The 13,566-nt window shown below is 55.0% G+C and overlaps 5 protein-coding genes across 5 annotated transcripts; 1 reads left to right on the top strand and 4 right to left on the bottom strand.

Annotated features, from left to right (window-relative positions):
* Nucleotides 1-1,002: 1,002 nt before the first annotated feature.
* On the bottom strand, nt 1,003-3,877 carry BDY24DRAFT_382007 (rab-GTPase-TBC domain-containing protein). Its single transcript, XM_076639443.1, has 11 exons — nt 3,124-3,877; nt 2,959-3,047; nt 2,580-2,798; nt 2,214-2,392; nt 2,041-2,125; nt 1,849-1,959; nt 1,763-1,783; nt 1,554-1,697; nt 1,450-1,483; nt 1,156-1,379; nt 1,003-1,091 (listed from the first exon to the last, which is right to left on the bottom strand). Exons 1-11 carry the CDS (start codon nt 3,825-3,827, stop codon nt 1,042-1,044), a joined length of 1,860 nt encoding a protein of 619 aa, XP_076498889.1. The 5' UTR covers nt 3,828-3,877; the 3' UTR covers nt 1,003-1,041.
* A 100-nt stretch (nt 3,878-3,977) lies between these two features.
* BDY24DRAFT_382004 (T2 family ribonuclease) lies at nt 3,978-7,052 on the bottom strand. The gene is made up of 16 exons (XM_076639442.1): nt 6,787-7,052; nt 6,646-6,718; nt 6,396-6,569; nt 6,217-6,326; nt 6,037-6,084; nt 5,885-5,954; nt 5,665-5,783; nt 5,532-5,580; nt 5,443-5,451; nt 5,331-5,366; nt 5,013-5,224; nt 4,863-4,946; nt 4,749-4,779; nt 4,543-4,667; nt 4,328-4,463; nt 3,978-4,263 (listed from the first exon to the last, which is right to left on the bottom strand). The coding sequence occupies exons 1-16, from the start codon at nt 6,963-6,965 to the stop codon at nt 4,126-4,128; spliced, it is 1,593 nt and encodes a 530-aa protein (XP_076498888.1). The 5' UTR covers nt 6,966-7,052; the 3' UTR covers nt 3,978-4,125.
* A 551-nt stretch (nt 7,053-7,603) lies between these two features.
* Nucleotides 7,604-9,491, bottom strand: BNA6 (nicotinate-nucleotide diphosphorylase (carboxylating)). The gene is made up of 7 exons (XM_076639441.1): nt 9,274-9,491; nt 9,133-9,188; nt 8,818-9,035; nt 8,523-8,630; nt 8,046-8,345; nt 7,835-7,869; nt 7,604-7,713 (listed from the first exon to the last, which is right to left on the bottom strand). The coding sequence occupies exons 1-7, from the start codon at nt 9,454-9,456 to the stop codon at nt 7,660-7,662; spliced, it is 954 nt and encodes a 317-aa protein (XP_076498887.1). The 5' UTR covers nt 9,457-9,491; the 3' UTR covers nt 7,604-7,659.
* A 123-nt stretch (nt 9,492-9,614) lies between these two features.
* BDY24DRAFT_413291 (uncharacterized protein) lies at nt 9,615-11,405 on the top strand (the record flags this gene model as incomplete). Its single annotated transcript, XM_076643165.1, has 5 exons — nt 9,615-10,199; nt 10,335-10,417; nt 10,520-10,766; nt 10,931-11,117; nt 11,368-11,405. 5 exons carry the CDS (start codon nt 9,615-9,617, stop codon nt 11,403-11,405), a joined length of 1,140 nt encoding a protein of 379 aa, XP_076498886.1.
* BDY24DRAFT_433664 (tyrosine phosphatase family-domain-containing protein) lies at nt 11,025-13,532 on the bottom strand. Its single transcript, XM_076644123.1, has 5 exons — nt 13,111-13,532; nt 12,850-12,983; nt 12,064-12,751; nt 11,263-11,390; nt 11,025-11,080 (listed from the first exon to the last, which is right to left on the bottom strand). The coding sequence occupies exons 1-4, from the start codon at nt 13,390-13,392 to the stop codon at nt 11,364-11,366; spliced, it is 1,131 nt and encodes a 376-aa protein (XP_076498885.1). The 5' UTR covers nt 13,393-13,532; the 3' UTR covers nt 11,025-11,080; nt 11,263-11,363.
* Between the last annotated feature and the right edge of the window lie 34 nt (nt 13,533-13,566).

Raw genomic sequence — 13,566 nt, 5'->3', positions numbered from 1 at the left:
GCTCGAAATGTTTGCTGGAAAATTGAAGCTGTGGCTGAAGTGACAAAGAATCGAGCTGATCAAAACTCGAAGCTCACCTCCACCTCCTCCTTTCCTTCTCACTTCCATGTTCCTTCTTGGCTCTCCCCTTGCCCTTCGCTAAAGCCTCATCCTGGAACCTCCCTGGGTGCGTGCACGTAATCCCTCACTCGCGTAAAGAGCTCAATCATCAAAGTCGTTCCTGGCCCGATGGGCTAATCCTTGTTTTCTCTCGATCCCGATTGACCTCGCTCGACATCGTCCGTTTCTGTTCGTCTGTCTCTTCGAGAGGAACACTCTCAACCTCCAACCACTACTTTCGCCACCCTCCTTTAGATCTCAAGAACCATAAATCCATGTCCCCTTCGCCCTTCCTTTCCCCGAAATCCTCCCTCGCCCAACGAGTCTACCCTCCTCCTCCCCTCAACGTCCCTTGCTCTCCTCTCTTCTTTTCCCCTCCCATCCCCCAAAACAGCACTCTCTCGTCCTTGACTTCCTTCAAGCGTATCGACAAGAGTTGGTCCCTCGCTTCTATACCCATCTTCCTCGACCAGGGAGAGGATGAAGAAGAAGGAGAGAACGGAGGAGGAGGAGGAGGAGGCTTGACTTTCCAAGACTTCACCTCGGACGACCCTCCTTCTCCTACCACTCGCTCTTCAGATTCCAAGGCCCATCTCGTACCGGAGGACGAGTGGCTTGTCAGACCCCGATACCTCATACTTCATACTCCGATATCCATCTAGTTAGTCGATCCTACCTCACACTCTCTTCGGCTCTTCCCTGCTGTACCTCCCCAACTTGTTATCGCCTACCTCTTGATCTATCTTGCACTTACTTTCTCGCCTCCCACTTTTGCGTGGGCTATCATGTTTCCTTTCATTCACTTTCAGTTATGTTGGTATCCTCTTCTTCGCTCACTCGCTCGTCGCTCTCGCTGTTTCTTGGATCTACACGCTCGTTCTTGCCTTGCAATCTCTTCGTCCATTTGGAGATAGCAAGATCATCATCGCAGAGATATAAAGTTCAGGCTGCTGAATCTAGCTCTCGTTTCACCAGACGCTCGAAGGCGGAATCTGAGAAGAGGCGAAAGGGGAAAGGTTAGCGATGGGCAAGAAGGGTGAGAGAGACGCGACTCACCCTTCCATTCTCCCTGTTCCAGCTCTCTAAACAACCTCGCCTCGTCGATTCCGTAAATACCACCGGTCCCACTCAGAGCCTCCTCCTCCGTGGCGATTTCGACGGACGACGTGACCATTTCCGCTCGAAGTTGGCGAGGGCCGTCGAGGGTCGAGGCTGGCGGAGGGGCGACGAGAGATCGACCTTGAAGGACCGCTCGAAGTTCGGAGGCGTCGGGATCGTATCTGAAGGAGGGAAGAACTCGATCAGCAAGAGCGAAGGTTTAGGAGGAAAAGGAATGGAGTCAGGACGCACAAGCGATGCTCGAGGGTTCGAAGAATGGCGATGCCTGAGGAAAGGAGAAGAACGAGTCAGAATTGATCGGGAGAGGATGTCAGGCTGGAGAAAATGGTGCTCACAGGTCCTGAAGATGAACGAATCGCCGTCCAAAAAAATCTGATCCCAAACGCGACTGGCGACGTCGAAGGGAAGCTGTTCGATGAAGAGCGTCCGGAACCAAGTCTCGGGAATCTTGACTCCGTTGCTCATCAAGTTGTAGTAGACTGATCGAAGGAAGAGAAAATGGAAGTCAGTCGAAGTCGAGAAGGAGAGGAGATGTCGAACGAACCTTTGGGCAACGCGTCGGAGCCTGGAGGAGAAAGGGATCGAGTCAGTGCCGCCGTTGGCAGATCAAAGCCCGTGGATTCAACTCACATAGAGTGTTCAACACTCGGTAGTAAGCCTGCTGTTCGGCCGTCGAACCAGGATCATAGAACGCGCGAAGACAACCCGAGGAGGAGAGGAGGTTGAGGAGGGTAATCCATGCTGCGAACGAAGGGAGAACGAGACGCGAGAAAGAGTCAGCAGGAAGCTCGACGAGTGGATTAGGTCGAGAAGAGAGCTCACCAGACTGAGGAGGCATGTTGAGAAGCAGCGTAGCAGCGAGGAGATGAACTCCTGAAGCGTACGAGAGACCCTCGTCCGAACGAGCCTGAGAGATGGACGGGCAAGAAGAAAGTAGCGCTCGTCAGTTCAACAAGGCTAAGATAGGCTGAGTTGGGTGAGGAATTTAGACTGACGACTACCCAAGCTCCAAGGAACTCCCTCAATCCAGCGTACATCGCCCCGTCCTTCTTGAAGAGCTTGAGACCCGGATACGCCGAGCTCGCGTCTTTTTCAAGCTCTGCAAGTACCGTCTTCGGGAACGCCTGCCTCTCGAGTGAGATCTCGAACCGTCGGACATGGCTGGCATAAGAGGCTGAAGTTCAAAGAGACAGAGACGCGTCAGTTCGAGCTCTTCCTCTTCGGCGACGCGAGGAAAAGAGTGAAGGTGGTTCGCCCAGCCCTGCTTCCCAAACGTAACTGCGTCCCCATCATCGTACAAATTACCCTTCTTCCTTCGCCTCTCCCTCCCGTACGCGGCAGAAAAAGAAGCTCGAACTCACCAGTCGACAGTCCAAGCTTGTTCCCTCCAACTCTCTCCCACAGATCTCCTCGATACCGAGGAGGGATACCCTCCCACCAGACCGCTCTCAAACGGGAATCTGCTGCTACTGATGTCCGTGGACTTTTGAGGATCGATTGAGTCCAAGTTGGGAGGAGAGCAGCTTGATGAGCTGCACGAGCTTCTCGAGCATGTTGGAGAGCGAGCTTCCGTTGTTTCTCTGTGATGGCAGAAAAGGGCCAAAAAGGTGGGACAAGAAAGCAAGTCAGTACTTGCATACGGCATATTGGAGTGAAGGACCAAGCGACGGAGGAGAGCTGTTGAGGGAAGAGTGAAGGCGGAGGGAAGGAAGGAGAGTCGAGCTGAGTTGAAGAACGGACCGTGTTGAGCGCTCGTTTTCATCATCTTCTCCCAATCCTTCAGATGCCGCATGTCCTCCTCTCGATCCTTTGGAGGTAGGTATACAGGTCTGATAGAAACAACGGCCAAACAGAGGTCAGGGAAGAGGGGAGATGGACGAGTTCAGGCCAAAAGAGGAAGCTCACCTCGTCTTGGACATCACCTGCTCGAACTTGGAAGGACCAGACGAGTGCTTCCCCAAGCCAGGTTGAGGTGAAGGCTTCCTAGACGAGATAGCTGAGCTGGGTGCTGATAGAGCGTTGGAGGAGGAGGAGGAGGAGGAGGAGGCGGTGGGCTGCTCTGGAGGAGGGGAGGAAACGACCGGGATGGGGACGGTGCGAGAGAGAGGAGAAGGAGCTGGGACTACTGGAGGTTGTTGAACCTGGAGAGAGTTCCGTTTGCTTCCTGTAGGGGTAGTAGATAACGATCCATTCCTTCCGTGACCTGGTGGAGGCGAAGAGATCGAAGCTGGACGACCACTTAAGCTGATGCTGATGCGAGGTGAATGAGCTCGAGCCTGCCACGACGACCGTTTCTCCTTCTTGTTCTCCTCCAGCGATCCTCCTGATCCTCCAGAGGTTCCGTTGACTGGATGAGAAGGGGGATCTTCCGAGATGGCGATGTCCTCAAAAGGAATGGAGGTGAAATCGTCTTCTGAGTCCTGAGGACGGCGAATCGTGCGAGAGGAGGGAGTGGGTGTGTTTGGGTCGGAGGAAGGAGAGGAGGGACGAGGTGATGTTGGACGGGAGGAAGACGCAGAGGAGGTAGACGCAGCGGATGAAGCTCGGTTAAAGGATGGTAACGGTGGTGGCGAGGGGAGAGAAAGAGCTCCTACGTCGGCGGAAGACATGCGAAGGAAGGAAGGGAAGGGGAAGGAGAGGAAGATGCTGTTGAGGACGACTCGACGTCTCGAAGCTGGCCTGGCCGCCGTTGCTTCTTTCCCTTTTTCGACTTAGTTACGACCTTCTCATGGAAACTTCTCTCGTCCTTGCTGATTACGTAGAAGCATGAGTTTCAGGAACCCGAACGAATGATTCTGACTCTATAAAACAATCACAAGCTGTACTCGAACGATATCTCTCTCCCTCGTCGCCCTCACGCGACGACGCCCATGTCCTCCTCAACACAGGACCCAGAAAGGAACTCAACTACTTGGGAACGTATTTCAAGGTCAAAGGAAGGGCCTGAGACGCTCCTTTGAAGATGGGGATCTGTGCACTTCCCGAGGGAAGCGTCGACGCGGAGAACGACATGGTCCCTCCGAGAGAGATGGTTCCATCAGCGGCCTGTGAATTGAAACGATAGAGGTCAGCGAGGAATCAAACGAAAGCACTGAATGATTCTACTGACGATCAAGAACTCGGATCCAGCAGTGTTGGAAGCAGCGCAGGTGAGCTGCATCGTGTCGGGGTTGACAGTGCAGAGACCTTTGGATGAGGTGAGGGTGACGGATCCTCCAATGATGGTCTTGGGAGTGAACCCAGCACTAGGAGTTGACGAAAGGGAGAAGAAGAGAGGAAGGGTCAGTCGTTCGTCGTCGCGTCGCTCAGAAACGATCAACTCACCAGGTTCCTCCCTTGTACCAAGTACCTCCAGAAATGACACAGGTTCCGGTGGGGACGTTTCCATCGGCATCGACAGCATAGATGAATCCTGTGGTCGAGTTGGCTACAGGAATCGCAGGGATCGTCTAAAGACGGAGATCGAGAACGAGATCAGCCTCCGGTTCGCTGCTCTGACCAGTATTCGCTCGAATCCAAATGCTACACACCTGGTACTTAGGGTACCACTTGATTCCGGTGCTGAGTTCAAAGAAAGCCATAAGAAGAGAAGGACGAGCGAGTCAGCGGCGCGTAGCAAGACAAACGGAGACGATCAGACTCACGCAGGGCAGGTCGAGAGGGATCCAACGAGAGCGGCAGGGACGAAGTCTCCATCGATCACACTTCCTCGTCCGGCGTAGTGGTACCTAAGAGACGGGAAGAAGCAGTCAGCTTTGGCTTCGGTGCTGGATCTCGAGCGCGTCGAAACTCACCAAAGCTCGTTTAAAACTCCTCCGCTCGCACAGTTAACGTTGATCTCGTAGCCGTGCTCAGCCTTGATAGCAGCTTGGATCTGGGCGAGGGTATACGTGGAGTTGAAAGAAGGGACTATTCCAGCGGCGGTCAGGACGTCAAAGGAGTTGAGCTTGCTGTGGAGTTCGACGGCTCGACGGAAGTAGTAGACGACCTCCTTCTGAGGGGAGTACTGGGAGCGAGAAGGATTAGGATCGGAGAGAAAAGGAGAGGAGTCAGCCAAAGATGTTTGATGGAAAGAACGAAGGGTAGAAGAAGTTATTAGGGTGAAAACTGACGTCGGAGAAGCATCGAGGCTCCAAGCTCGAGATGCACTGGGAAACGGAGAAGAATGAGGAAAGAGGTCAGATACAGCTCGCAAAGAAGAAGGAACCTGGACGAGGGACTGACAGTGGCGTGCTAGAGAGAGAAATCAACGAAGGAGATCGGTCAGGACGCGTCGACCAACAACGAACGTGGACGAGAGAAACAAGACCGACCTTGTTCAACTCGTGGCTCCAGAAAGACTCGTCATCTCCAGAGTAGTCTCTGCAAGCGGTGAAAAGCAACCAAACGATCAATACGACTCGAGGGAAAGGAGGGAGAGAGAGAGAGACGGAACGGTCGACTGACTTCCAGTAGGTGTTCATGTAGGTGAGCAACTCAGTCTGTTCGTAGGCGTTGAGGATATCGGTGATGTTGGAGTACTCCCTCGAAGGAGCGCAGGAGGCTTCGTAAGTTCCGTCGCAGTTCTGAAGCAGGTAAGATACGAGTTGAAGCGGTCAGGTCGCGAAGCACCTCGACGCGCGGTTCTTCCTCCTCGTTCGAAAGAGGGTTCGGTTAAAGAACTCACATCAGGCCAGAGTCCGTGAAGTGTCCAGCTATCGGTAGGTCCAGTGGAAGAATCCCCAGTGTCCCAGAACCTGTGAAGGGAAAGAAAAGGGAAGCAGGGACGAGAGGAGATCAGATTCACGCCTCTCGACCTCAGTACACTCCAGAGCTCACTCAGTAGAGAGAATGTGGCCTCCTGGGAAGGTGGTGCAGCACGTATCTCTAGAGCGGATCAGTTGAAAAGAAGGAAGAAAAAGGTCAGTGAGAGCCGAACGTGGGAGAGGACGAGGAGCGCGTCCGACCCCGTCTCTCTCTTTCGCTCTCCATCCCCTGGGACGAAAATGAGCCACTCACGTGCTTTGCAGTCCAGCGGCAGAGCAAGAAAGCTCGAACTGAGAAGCAGGCGAAGCGCAAACGGAAACTCCCTGGGAAGGAAGAGGATCTGAGCCACCGACGGGGACGATCTGCATCCGTTCAAGAAAAACACGAGGGTCAGCGTTCGCTCTTAGACTAGTCTCTCTCCTCATACTCACAGCAGAAGCCGCAGCCGAAGAAGTAGCAGACGAGACGAAGGTCGAAGTGGGAGCAGGAGCCGACGAGATTGAGGTCGAGGACGAGACGGGCGAGGACTGAACCGAGGAGGTCGTCGAGATTGAAGTGGTCGAGCGGGAGGAGGTTTTGGTAGCTGAAGAAGAGGTCTTCGAAGCCTGTTATTAACGAAGGTTGAATGCTCAGCGAAGAAGGTTTGCGATGGATAAGGATGGGAAGAGGGAAAAAACTCACAGAAGCCGAGATCGAGCTTGAAGCAGAGGGAGTCGAAGGGTAACCATGAGGGTTTCGTCCTCCGTGAAGCAGCCTGAAGCAAAACAGCTTTGTCAGTCTCAGAAAGAGGTAGGAAAGGTAGAGAGAGAAGACCACACTCACCTGTAGAACCAAAGCTCCAAAGCAGACCACCAATGCTTCACCGAATCCAACCATCCATCAGCAAGGTTTTGTTGAGCAGTCGTGCTCGTGCTGGCGTCGGTGGTGGGAGCAGCTGCAACGGCGAGAACGACGAGGAGGAGAGCGAAAGCTGGAAGAAGAAGAGCTGAGGTGGACCTCATTTTTTGGTGAGGGAAGGAGGGGAGGGTGAGGGAGGGAGGGAAGGAAAGTCGACGTCGGAGGGGAAGGAAGAGAGAGGAACGAAGTAGTTGGCCCACGCCGGGACTTGTGTGCCTTTTTTTCGAGGGAGAGCCGAGAGTATTTTTGTACTGTTGATACTGTAGCCAGCCAAGAGGGGGTCGATCAGCCATTTGAGGATCGTATGGGCGAAAGGAGAGAGGAGGAAAACGGAGCTAGCGAGACGCGTTCAATCCCCCGCTTGAAGCACGTTGGCCTCATCTCGGACGCGTCGCAGATGGGTGAGTTTGGCTCGTCCGAGATAAGGGATCTGCTTGGAAGGGACGGAAGGTACGGAGAGTCAGTGCTACTGCAAGCTAGAGCGCAGACCGAACGAAAGAGCAAAGGAGAGGGAAGAAGAGGGTCGGTAGTCACCACGCGTCTCTCCTCGAACGTGGTCTCCCTCTTTGCTCCCTCGTTTTGCCCTTTCTCTCCCGGTTCCTCGAACTTGGTCCAACAAAGTGAGCAGGTGAGCTCACCCACGAACGGTCGTGAGAACTTCCGGGCTGAACCCTCTCCACGCTGAGAAGGTCGAAGGAGTTTTGGCTTTCTCCCTCTCCCTCCTCTCTCTCTCTCCGAAAAGTGAGAAAACGAACTCATCGAATACAACCGAACCCCTTCCCGCTACTACTGTCTCTACTACTGCTTCGCCTTGGGTCGAATCTTGAGGGAGAAGTCGATGTGCTGGACTGACTGTTGTTGGTGGGACGAAGGAAGAGTGAGGAGGCAAGCTGGTCAGCGAGGGAAAGGGAGAGATGGACGGGGAAGAGACGAAGGTAGAGAGAGAGAGAGAGAGAGGAGGGAGAGAACGAACCTGATGCACTGAGGAGGTGGAGATGATATCGATGTCTGGGTGGTGAGAAGGGAGAGAGGGAGGGAAAAAAAAGAAAGAGGGAAAAGGTGAGCTTTCGGTCGGGTTCGACGCGTCCCGATTGAGTCGAATCTCCTCCCTCTCCCCCTTGCCCCTCCCCTCCCCTCACATCCAGCGACCGACAGCAAAGATCGAAGATATGTAAGGAACTCACCATTGCTCAGCCTGCCCTTCAGATTCCCCTCCTCCACATTCCCACTACTCTCAATCAAGAACCCCTTCGTCGGTCCCTTTCCCTTTCCCTTCCCCCCTTCCAGCTGAGCAGCCCTCCACTCCTCCTTCAGCGTCCTAGCCGCACTGAACAGTTCCTCCCCTTCGAGGTTATCGAGCATGACCACATCGGCTCCAGCAGCGATGGCCTCGCGAGCTTCGTCGAGGGATTGACATTCGACTTCGATGCGGAGGGAGAAGCCCGAGATGGAGCGGGCGGAGAGGACAGCGGAGGTTATGGAGCCTGGTGGGTGGGTGTGGGTGTGTGTGTGAGCGTAAGTGGGTTTGGAGAGGAAGAGGGTGGGAGGAGGAGAGGGAGATGGGAGGGACGGGTCAGCGATTTTGAAGCCCTCGAGCGAACGAGATGAGAAACAGAGAGAGATGTTTTCTCGGAAGGAGGTAAAAAAGAAAATAGACGCACCCTTCGACCAAATATGGTTATCCTTGAGCATGACCATGGACGAGAGATCGTAGCGATGAGCGTCGATTCCTCCGACGAGCATGCCGTACTTTTCGACGAGGCGGAAGCCTGCCATGAAACAAGCAAAGCGAAGAGGTCGGAAAGGGGAGTCAGTTCTGCTCGATCTCTAGTAGAACGGAGTGGAAAGAAAGGAAACAAGAAAGAAGAGGGAAAAGAGGAAAAGAGAAAGCAATCGCCCCCGGGCTCAGCCCACCCGACCTCTCGAAGGAAGGAGAGAAAGGAAGCTCGAGCTCACCAGGAGTAGTCTTCCTCGTCCCCGCCACGATCCCCTCGTACCCTTCCTTCCTAGCCAACGCCAACAGCCTCCTCGACTTGGTTGCGATCCCGGAGCATCGAGCGAGGGTGTTGAGAGCGACTCGTTCTCCCAAAAGGAGATGTCGAGCGGATCCTCGGACGGTTGCGATGTGGGTGATGGGCGTGAAGGTGGAGGATTCAAAGAGGTGCCATTCGACGCTGAAGCAAAGAGGTAGATAGTCAGTTTGAGGGTGTTCAAGGTGGAAGGGGAAGAGAGGAGGAGTATAGATGGGAAGAAGAGAACGAGCGAACTGACGTGCAATCCAGTTGACGGAACACCTCGTCGAAGAAGGGGACTCCTGCTAGGACGGCCTACCAAACAAACGATCCCCCCAAAAAAGATACAAAGTCAGTAACCCAGCCCTATACCCTTTCTAATCTTCAAGAATTCACTGACCTCCGTATCCCCCTTCCCCAACAAATGAGCTTCCTGCTGATCCTCTCCGACGACGAACCCTCCGTAATCGAACGAAGGCGTGTCCTCCGCGAGCCATTCCGTGATCTTGGTCTTCCACGAAGGAGGGAGCAGGTGGGAGTAGACTCCCAAAGGGGTGGGAGGGACGAAGGTGGGCGTGCTCATGTTTTTTTGGGGGGGTTGTTGGCGTTGGGAGGGAAGGAAGGAGGGCTGAGCTCGAAACCAAACGAACGACTTGGCCGAAATCGAACGAATTTCGTCTCTTTCCTCTAAGAAAAGGTTGACTCTCAACGACCAGCATCGGATACCAGCTAGCTAGAGAAATGTCCACCTCTACCAAACGCTCCCTCCCCACTTCCACCTCTTCGGGTCTCTCAGCCAAGAAACGCCAGAAACTCCTCCAGAAACCTTCCAACCGACCCGTCGCGACTTCGACGTCCTCCTCCTTCCCTCACCGTTCGTCCGCCTCCTCCCCTTCAGGATCAGCTTCCGATGCCGATTCCGGATCCGAGGACGACGACGAGGACGACGACGATGATCCCGAAGCAGCTCATCAAGCGATGCTTCGAGCGTTGGAAGCTCACGGGAGGGCCATGTTCGGAGAGGTCGTCGCTCCTCCTTTTGGAGGAGGGAAGGGGAAGGGGAGGGAGGAACTCCTCGACGAGAACGAGGACGAGGACGAAGAGGATGAAGGGTGGGATGAAGATGATGACGACGAGGAGGAGGAGGACGATGAGTTTGGAGACGACGGGGAGGACGGAGAAGAAGAGGAGGAAGAAGGAGGGAAGAAGAAGGTCGAGCTCGCTTCAGCTTCAATTGGAGGAGGACCTCGTCTCCCTGAAATCGTGTTCGCTCCAGCAAAGTATCAGTCTTCAGAGTCGAGTAGGGCGGATTACAAGGCTTTCATGGTGAGCTTGACACTTTCGCTGTTGGGTTTGAGGGGAAGGAAAAAAGGGCGAACGAGAGGGAGAAGGGTTGAGCTCGAGCTCACACGATTTTCCCTTCCTTCCTTCCTTTCCTTTGCCTCGTTTCAACCCAACCAGAGCTCCAAAGCTTCCAAAATCCTCGCCGATCCTCTCGCCGCTTCTTCAACGGGATCTACCAAGGTCGAACTTGATACCGAGAAGTGAGTCTTCTCTAAAACCTCTCTCTCTCTCTCTCTCTCTCTCGTTCTGACCCTCCCTTCCCTCTTTCCTCCCGCCCACCCTCCCTCCCTCGTGAATCGCAGAGCCAACCTAACCCTAGACAAAACGCTTCACTCCCTCCTCCTCACCTCCCTCCTCGCTCCAACCACCCACTCCTCCTCCCCTCGAGCGCTCCAAGGCCGCCTGAACGAACTCGCCGGAGCGACCAAGCTCGGAGAAGGCGAGCGGGACGTGAGGAAGAAGGAGGTTGGAAAGTTGGGAGGCAAGAACGTCGTCGGGAGAGGGATGAGGAAGGTTGGGTTGCAGAGATGGCAGAAGGGAGAGGCGGATGTGAGTGGTTCTTTCTTTTGGCCGACGTGTTTCTTTTGACGACGTTTCAAGGGCTCGAAACGCGTCTCGTTTTCGTTTCTTTCCTTTTTTTCCGAAAACTGATCCCTTTCCATTTGTTTTTCCCCCGCTTCCCATCCACTCTCTCTCTCTCTCCCTCTGCACAGGCCCGAGAGCGAGGCGACACCGGTCTCCAACTCAGCACGCCTTCCATCTACGCTCCTTCCACCGTCCCCGCCTCCTCCTCCCGCCGCCAGAAAGACGCCGATCGCGGTCTGTCGATGGGAGTCGGCAGGTTCACGAGCGGAGTGCTGAAGCTGAGTCAAGGGGATCTGGAGGGAGTCAAGAAGGAGAGTTTGAGGAGGGAGAGGAGGGAGAAGGATTATTCCAGAGGACGAGGGAGGGGGGGACGAGGACGGGGAGGAGGTGGAGGCAGAGGGAGAGGAGGAGGTGGTGGTGGTGGAAGAGGTGGAGGGGATGCTGGTGGGAGAGGTGGAAGCAGAGGTGGGAGAGGTGGGAGGGGGAGGGGTGGGAAGTAGTAGACGGGTGTGCGTCAGGATCGTAATGGGATCGTTTTATTTCCTTTTCGTTGTTTATCTATCAGGTGTGCTGCAGCGGTACGAGTACCTGTTGAAAGCGTGAACGTGCCTTCTAAAAGATAACGACCAAAGGCGCAAGTTTTTGAAACTCAGCGAAAAAAAAACGAGCTCGAGAAAAAGAAAGGACGCGAACGCGTTCGATCCCCTTGCTCTCTCCTCCTGGTCTTTCGCCCTCTCTCTCTCCCAACGTCCTATCAACCCCTAGATCTACCAATGAATCTACTCAACCCCAAAAAAAATCTACAAAAACCCTAGCCATACCCATCCAGATCCAACGCACTCAGCAGTTGACTCCTCATCCCGACCTCCTCTTCATCCTCATCCTCATCACTATCCTCCTCCTCTTCCTCTTCTTCTTCCTCTTCTTCTTCTTCCTCCTCTTCTTCTTCTTCTTCTTCCTCACCACCTTCCAACTCCTCAACCTCAACCTCCCCTCTCCCCCCCTCCAACCCTCGACCCTCCTCCTCCTCCTCCTCCTCCTCATCCCCAAACCCACTCCCTCCCTCGCCAACCCTTCGATTCCTCTCCGGATCCGGCTGACTCGTCCCGTCCTCGTCCTCCTCGTCTCTCCTTCCTCCTCCTCCTCGCAACAGAACCACCTCCGACCCACTCCTCGTTCTCGACGCGTCCTCGTCCTCCTCGGTCGGACCCGAAAGAGTGATGCTCCCCCTTCGGCTCCGACCTCCCCAGGGCGAACTGACTCCTCCATCGGAGCCGGATGGAGAGCGAGGGTTATGGAAGTCGAGGTCCCGGAACCGAACGACGGCTTCGGCGGAGGGAGGATGGAGGACGACGGAAGGGGTTCGGGGTCGTTTAGGCGTGGAGGAACCTCCTGCTGGTGTAGGGGTGTTGGCTGTGGGTGTTTCGTCGAAGTGAGAAGATAGAGAGTCGTTGGGGATGGAAGGGGAGAGTAAGAGAGCTGCTGTGGAAGCTGAGGTTCGACTCTGGACGCGGGAGAGCGGTCTCGAAGAACTCGACGCCGTCGGAGTGAAAGTGGATTCGTGCGTTGATACGCGACTGAGCGGATGGGAATGCGGTGGGTTCGGAGGAGTTGGGTTCGGGTTGGTGGTGTCGGTGGTAGTAGGAGTGGTGGTTCCAGAGGAGGAAGCTGAGGTGGTGAAGGGCGGTGGGGGTGGTTGTTGGGGTTTGGAGGATTCTTTTCGACTGGGAGGCGGTGGCGGCGGAGGTGGTGGTGGGAGGATCCAGGTTGGTAGAGGTGGGTTGGTTGGTGGTGTTGTTGTTGGTGGTGTTGTTGTGGAGGAGGAACAAGAAGAAGAAGAGGAGAGAGGAGATGGCTGGGTTGGCGAGGGGAAGAGCAGAGGAGGAAGAGCGAAGGAGGTGATGAACGGCAGGAGGGCTGGATTCGGCGAGGAAGGGGTTGGGTCGAATCTAATAGAAACGGGCGACAAAAGAAGAAAGACGATGGTGAGCTCTTAGAAGTTTCGGAATAAGAACGAGAACAAAAAAAGAGGAAGGGAAAGACCGACCGAAGAGCCTCGTTCAGGATACTCTCGCTCGACCAACCCTGCATCCTCCTCAACGCTCCCATCAGCGCAGAAGTGTTGACTCCTCCGTCTCCACAGTGGACGTATAACGGGAGGTTTCTCGAATCCAGTAGGGTCTGGAAGAAGTAACAGAAACGTCGCAAAGACCGAAGCGAACGAAAACGAGAGAAACGAAAGATCAGTTTGACGAGCTCAACACCCTTCCTTCCTTCCTTCCTTCCCTCCTTCTCTCACCAAACTCACCGCCAACCCCTCCTTCACGCCCTCCTTCAACGCACTCCCCAAACTTTCCTCCCCCGCCGTCCCAACCTCCACCCAAACGCACCTGATCCCTTCCTTCTCCGCCCACCTGAGCGTCTCAGCGGGCAGAGGCTGAGGCGTGAGAGAGAGGATCGTTCGGAGATGCAAGCGACGGAGGAAACGGAGGTTTCGCGGGTGAGGGAGGGAACCGCGGTAGATGGATTCGTTGGGAGAGGAGAGGAGGAGAGAGAGGTGAAAGGGAGGGAGGAGCAAGGGGAGGGACATGCTCGGAGGGAAAGGAGATGGGTTGAAAGGGAGGAGGCGGTTTGGTTGAGCTGAAGTCGAGGAGGATGTCTAGGAACGCATGCGAGGGTTTGGAGTTTATGCAAAGAGAAGAGAGGAGCTCTTCGAGCTGTAGGGGGGGGGGGGGGGGGGGGGGGGGGCGAGTTTCCTGCGAGG

This window comes from Mrakia frigida, assembly GCF_051309035.1.
Source record: "Mrakia frigida strain ATCC 22029 unplaced genomic scaffold BDY24scaffold_7, whole genome shotgun sequence".
Taxonomy (NCBI): domain Eukaryota; kingdom Fungi; phylum Basidiomycota; class Tremellomycetes; order Cystofilobasidiales; family Mrakiaceae; genus Mrakia; species Mrakia frigida.
Note: the sequence above shows the minus strand (reverse complement) of the source record. Positions and strands in the feature narration are given on the sequence as shown.

Bases quoted from the DNA above. Each gene is read 5' to 3' on its own strand.
- BDY24DRAFT_382007 (XM_076639443.1), bottom strand. From the start codon at position 3,827: ATGTCTTCCGCCGACGTAGGAGCTCTTTCTCTCCCCTCGCCACCACCG. The intron at 2,799-2,958 runs GTCCGTTCTTCA...CTGCCATCACAG, and splicing joins GAAAACGAGCGCTCAACACG to AGAAACAACGGAAGCTCGCT. The intron at 1,784-1,848 runs GTGAGTTGAATC...TTTCTCCTCCAG, and splicing joins CCGAGTGTTGAACACTCTAT to GCTCCGACGCGTTGCCCAAA.
- BDY24DRAFT_382004 (XM_076639442.1), bottom strand. From the start codon at position 6,965: ATGAGGTCCACCTCAGCTCTTCTTCTTCCAGCTTTCGCTCTCCTCCTC. The intron at 6,327-6,395 runs GTGAGTATGAGG...GAACGGATGCAG, and splicing joins CTTCGGCTGCGGCTTCTGCT to ATCGTCCCCGTCGGTGGCTC. The intron at 4,947-5,012 runs GTGAGTTTCGAC...CCCGTCTCTTAG, and splicing joins GGAGTTTTAAACGAGCTTTG to GTACCACTACGCCGGACGAG.
- BNA6 (XM_076639441.1), bottom strand. From the start codon at position 9,456: ATGAGCACGCCCACCTTCGTCCCTCCCACCCCTTTGGGAGTCTACTCC. The intron at 9,036-9,132 runs GTCAGTTCGCTC...TCTTTGCTTCAG, and splicing joins TTCCGTCAACTGGATTGCAC to CGTCGAATGGCACCTCTTTG. The intron at 7,714-7,834 runs GTTCGTTCTCTC...CACCAACAACAG, and splicing joins CCACCTCCTCAGTGCATCAG to TCAGTCCAGCACATCGACTT.
- BDY24DRAFT_433664 (XM_076644123.1), bottom strand. From the start codon at position 13,392: ATGTCCCTCCCCTTGCTCCTCCCTCCCTTTCACCTCTCTCTCCTCCTC. The intron at 12,984-13,110 runs GTGAGTTTGGTG...TACTTCTTCCAG, and splicing joins GCGTGAAGGAGGGGTTGGCG to ACCCTACTGGATTCGAGAAA. The intron at 11,391-12,063 runs GTCAGTTCGCCC...CGCTTTCAACAG, and splicing joins CATCCGGCTCCGATGGAGGA to GTACTCGTACCGCTGCAGCA.